General features: G+C 54.5%; 1 protein-coding gene across 1 annotated transcript in view; it reads left to right on the top strand.

Moving 5' to 3' along the window:
* LOC132456640 (laminin subunit beta-1-like) overlaps positions 1–5,610 on the top strand; it is a 36,511-nt gene that overhangs the window by 7,594 nt on the left and 23,307 nt on the right. The window contains exons 9-14 of the mRNA XM_060051047.1: positions 2–37; positions 1,036–1,175; positions 1,944–2,064; positions 2,824–3,010; positions 3,705–3,848; positions 4,319–4,550. Of these exons, the coding sequence (XP_059907030.1) occupies positions 2–37; positions 1,036–1,175; positions 1,944–2,064; positions 2,824–3,010; positions 3,705–3,848; positions 4,319–4,550 (860 nt within the window). The remainder of the gene's footprint in view (position 1; positions 38–1,035; positions 1,176–1,943; positions 2,065–2,823; positions 3,011–3,704; positions 3,849–4,318; positions 4,551–5,610) is intronic.

Raw genomic sequence — 5,610 nt, 5'->3', positions numbered from 1 at the left:
CATGGACTACGACCTGCTCATCCGCTACGAGCCCCAGGTGAGCCGCCACCTGTGTGTGTGTGTGTGTGTGTGTGTGTGTGTGTGTGTGTGTGTGTGTGTGTGTGTGTGTGTGTGTGTGTGTGTGTGTGGGTGTGTGTGTGTGTGTGTGTGTGTGTGAGAATGAACATGTTTGTGTGTGCGTTTTTTGTGTTTGTGTCTGTGTGTGTGTTTGAATATGTTTGTCTGTGTCCATGTGCGTGTGTGTGTGTGTGTGTGTGTGTGTGTGTGTGTGTGTGTGTGTGTGTGTGTGTGTGTGTGTGTGTGTGTGTGTGTGTGTGTGTGTGTGTGTGTGTGTATGTATTCCTGTGTATTGTTTAGTTTTGCCTTTTCATTAACAGATTTTTCCTTGATTAATTCTGATCGCACTTAATAAAAAAATGGGTTCATTGTAAGTATTGGTTATTTTAAATTATACGGGATTTTGGCTAGCATAATATTGCTAGGCTATTTCCAGCTTAACACTTGAATTTCTCTGAACTCATTAAATACCAAAAGGGATTGTAAGAACATGCTATTATAAACAGTGATAATGACATAATTGTCGTGATCTGAATATGAACTCACATTTTCAAATTGACCACCTCGTCAAATTAGTACAATTCCTAATCTGGCGTGGCCAGGGGTCGTCTAGGTGTTAGCCCTGCTAGCCTGTTCGACTGTTAACATATTAGCCTGTTTGTGTATTAGCCTGTTAGCATGTTAGCCTGTTAGCATGTTAGCTTGTTCGCCTGTTAACATATCAGCCTTTTAGTGTATAAGCCTGTTAGCATGTTAGCCTGTTAGCATGTACGAGTGTTAGCCTGTTAGTGTATTAGCCTGTTATCATGTTAGCCTGTTAGCATGTAAGTGTGTTAGCCTGTTAGTGTATTAGCCTGTTATCATGTTAGCCTGTTAGCATGTTAGCATCTCACTGTCGGCTACGTTAGCGGTCCTGAGCCTGTACTGTGTGTGTGTGTGTGTGTGTGTGTGTGTGTGTGTGTGTGTGTGTGGTGCTAGCTCCCGGAGGAGTGGGAGAACGTGAGGATCCAGGTGGACCGGCCGGACCCCAGCCTCCTGGAGACCACCAGCCACTGCGGCACCTCCGACTACCTGCAGAGCGGCGACGAGCAGACCGTCGCCCTGTCCCCCGGCTCCAGGTGACCTGTCTGTCTGTCTGTCTGTCTGTCTGTCTGTCTGTCTGTCTGTCTGTCTGTCTGTCTGTTTAGCTGCCTATCTGCCTGTCTGTGTTGCTCTGTCTGTCTGTCTGTCTGTCTGTCTGTCTGTCTGTCTGTCTGTCGAGCTGTCTGCCTGTTTGTCTGTCTGTCTGTCTGTCTGTCTGTCTGTCTGTTTAGCTGCCTATCTGCCTGTCTGTGTTGCTCTGTCTGTCTGTCCGTCTGTCTGTCTGTCTGTCTGTCTGTCTGTCTGTCTGTCTGTCTGTCTGTCTGTCTGTCTGTCTGTTTAGCTGCCTATCTGCCTGTCTGTGTTGCTCTGTCTGTCTGTCTGTCTGTCTGTCTGTCTGTCTGTCTGTCTGTCTGTCGAGCTGTCTGCCTGTTTGTCTGTCTGTCTGTCTGTCTGTCTGTCTGTCTGTCTGTCTGTCGAGCTGTCTGCCTGTTTGTCTGTGTCGCTCTGTCTGTCTGTCTGCCTGATAAGCCATCTGTCTCTCTGTTCAACTGTCTGTCTGTCTAGCTCTTTTACTGGCTTTCTGTCTGTCTGTCTGCCTCAGTCTGTTGAGCCGTCTATCTGTCAGCTTAGCTGTCTGTCTGTATAGCTCTTCAGCTGCCTGTCTGTCTGTCCGTCAAGACGTCTTTCTGTCTAGCAATTGATTGCTCGCTTGCTTTATTGATTGATTGGCTGATGGTTGATTGATTGATTGATTGGCTGATTGATTGATTGATTTATTGCATTGTTGATTGACGGTTCTCCAGGCACGTGGAGCTGGGCTGGCCCGTGTGTTTGGAGCAGGGCCTCAACTACACCGTGCGCCTCAGCCTGCCTCACTACTCAGCGCACGCACAAGTACACAAGCCCCACACCCTCATAGACTCGGTGAGCAACACACCCCTGCGCCCCATGCGTTTTAGTGTTTTATCATTCACGTGGAAATGTCTTGGTGGACGTCATACCATCGCTCTGTCGCAGACTATCTTGACCAACTCATAACCGAGCTAGACTATCTTGACCCACTCATAACCAAGCTAGACTATCTTGAACCACTCATAACCAAGCTAGACTATCTTGACCCACTCATAACCGAGCTAGACTATCTTGACCCACTCATAACCCAGCTAGACTATCTTGACCCACTCATAACCCAGCTAGACTATCTTGACCCACTCATAACCGAGCTAGACTATCTTGACCCACTCATAACCGAGCTAGACTATCTTGACCCACTCATAACCGAGCTAGACTATCTTGACCCACTCATTACCGAGCTAGACTATCTTGACCCACTCATAACCAAGCTAGACTATCTTGACCCACTCATAACCGAGCTAGACTATCTTGACCCACTCATAACCAAGCTAGACTATCTTGACCCACTCCTAACCAAGCTAGACTATCTCGACCCACTCATAACCAAGCTAGACTATCTCGAGCCACTCCTAACCAAGCTAGACTATCTTGACCCACTCATAACCGAGCTAGACTATCTTGACCCACTCATAACCGAGCTAGACTATCTTGACCCACTCATAACCGAGCTAGACTATCTTGACCCCACTCAGACCACTAACCCATCCGTCTGTGATTCTTTCCCCGTGGTGGTGCTGGTGCTGGTGGTCTTCCCGGTGGTGGTCCCAGCTGGTGCTGATGCCGCGGGTGCAGGAGCTGAACCTGTTCGAGGGCTCGGAGGGGGAGGCGGCCTGGGACACCTTCCAGAGGTACCGCTGTCTGGAGAGCAGCCAGAGCGTGGTGAAGAGCCCCGCCACGGACATCTGCGACGACTACATCTTCAGCGTGTCGGCGCTGCTGCACCAGGGCGCCATGGGTGGGTGCTGGGAGTATGTGTGTGTGTGTGTGTGTGTGTGTGTGTGTGTGTGTGTGTGTGTGTGTGTGTGTGTGTGTGTGTGTGTGTGTGTGTGTGTGTGTGTGTGTGTGTGTGTGTGTGTGTGTGTGGGTGGTGTGGGGGTATACAAGTTTGTGTGTGTGTGTGTGGCTGCGTCTGTTTCTGTGTGTTTAAGAGTATGTGTGTTTGTGTCTGTATGTAGTGTCTGTATGTAGTGTGTGTTTGTAAGAGTGTGTGTGTGTGTGTGTGTGTAACAGTATGTGTGTGTGTGCGTGTGTGTGTGTGTGTTTCTGTTTAAGAGTGTGTGTGTTTAAGAGTGTTTGTTTAAGAATATGTGTGTGTCTGTATGTGTGTTTGTGTGTGTGTAGGTATCTTCTTTCATCTGCTCTGTGACCATAACATAGTGCACCTGCAATTTCCATTTTAAGACCCAGAACTCCTGCAGGTGTTGAGAGTGGACTAAACCACTTACAACTCGATGGAAGGGGTGTCCAGATATTGGAACATGTTAAAACGCACAAAGGAAAACATAAGATTGTGCTAAACATGTAGATATTGATTTAGGCAAAGTTTTACACAGATTCTTTTTGCTATATTTGACCCAAACTCTGGAGTAATGTTGAAGTAATGTTTAGTAACGTCTGACCCTTCCCCCCCCCCCCCCCCCCCCCCTCAGCCTGTCAGTGCGACCCCCAGGGGTCCCGGTCTGCCGTGTGCGACCCCAGCGGGGGTCAGTGCCAGTGCCGGCCCAACGTCGTCGGGCGCAACTGCGAGCACTGCTCCCCGGCCACCTTCCTGTTCAGCCCTGACGGCTGCAGACGTGAGTCGGGGTTGGGGGGGGGGGCACACACACACACACACACACACACAACCTAACATACACACACACAACCTAACATACACATCATCCAAACACACACACACACACACGTGACACACACACATACACACACACACACACACACACCTAACACACACACACACACACACACACACACACACACACACACACACACACACACACACACACACACACCTAACACACACACACACACACACACACACACACACACACACACACACACACACACACACACACACCTAACACACACACACACACACACACACACACACACACACACACACACACACACACACACACACACACACACCTAACACACACACACACCATCCCAACAAACATATCATCCTATCAAACACACAAATCTGAACACCACACCCTGTCTCTCCCCCCCCCTCCCCCCCCCCCCCCACCCTCCCCCCCCCCAGCGTGCGAGTGCGACCCTCGCGGCTCGGCCCACGCCTTCTGCCACGAGGCCACGGGGCAGTGCGCGTGCGTTGCCGGGGCGACAGGGCGGCAGTGCTCCGGCTGCCTGCCGGGCCACTGGGGCTTCCCCCACTGCCGGCCGTGCCACTGCAACGGGCACAGCGCCCTCTGCAGCGCCCACACCGGGGAGTGCCTGGACTGCAGGGGGGACACCGCTGGGTACAACTGTGAGAGGTACCGGAGGGGGGGAGGGGGGGGAGGGGAGGGGAGGGGGGGAGTGCCTGGACTGCAGGGAGGACACCGCCGGGCACAACTGTGAGAGGTACTGGGAGGGGGGAGGGGGGGGGAGGGGGGGGAGGGGGGGGAGGGGAGGGGGGGAGTGCCTGGACTGCAGGGAGGACACCGCCGGGCACAACTGTGAGAGGTACTGGGAGGGGGGAGGGGGGGGGAGGGGGGGGAGGGGAGGGGGGGAGTGCCTGGACTGCAGGGAGGACACCGCCGGGCACAACTGTGAGAGGTACTGGGAGGGGGGAGGGGGGGGGGAGGGGAGGGGGGGAGTGCCTGGACTGCCGGGGGGACACCGCCGGGCACAACTGTGAGAGGTACTGGGAGGGGGGAGGGGGGGGGAGGGGGGGGAGGGGAGGGGGGGAGTGCCTGGACTGCAGGGAGGACACCGCCGGGCACAACTGTGAGAGGTACTGGGAGGGGGGAGGGGGGGGGGAGGGGAGGGGGGGAGTGCCTGGACTGCCGGGGGGACACCGCCGGGCACAACTGTGAGAGGTACTGGGAGGGGGGAGGGGGGGGGGGAGGACAGGGGGAGGGGGAGAGGGGGAGTGCCTGGACTGCAGGGGGGACACCGCCGGGCACAACTGTGAGAGGTACCGGAGGGGGGAGGGGGGGGGAGGGGAGGGGGGAGGGGGAGGGGGGAGGGGGGGAGGGGGAGTGCCTGGACTGCAGGGGGGACACCGCCGGGCACAACTGTGAGAGGTACCGGAGGGGGGAGGGGGGGGGAGGGGGGGGGAGGGGAGGGGGGAGGAGAGGGGGGGGTGGAGGGGCTGGAGAGGCGGGGGAGGGGGTGATAGGGAGGGAGGGGGAAGAGGGGGGGAGAGGAGGGGCGGGGGAGGGGGGGAGAGGAGAGGGGGAGTGCCTCTCCAGGGAGAACACCGCTGGGTACAACTGTGAGAGGTACAGGGGGGGGGGGGGGGGTTATTTTAAATTTTATTTTTTTATTGATAACAACATTGGCATACAGGTACTGATCAAAACAGGACGATACAAAAAAAAAGCCTATAGT

This window comes from Gadus macrocephalus, chromosome 4 (genome assembly GCF_031168955.1).
Source record: "Gadus macrocephalus chromosome 4, ASM3116895v1".
NCBI lineage: Eukaryota > Metazoa > Chordata > Actinopteri > Gadiformes > Gadidae > Gadus > Gadus macrocephalus.
This window is presented reverse-complemented; position numbering and strand designations above follow the sequence as displayed.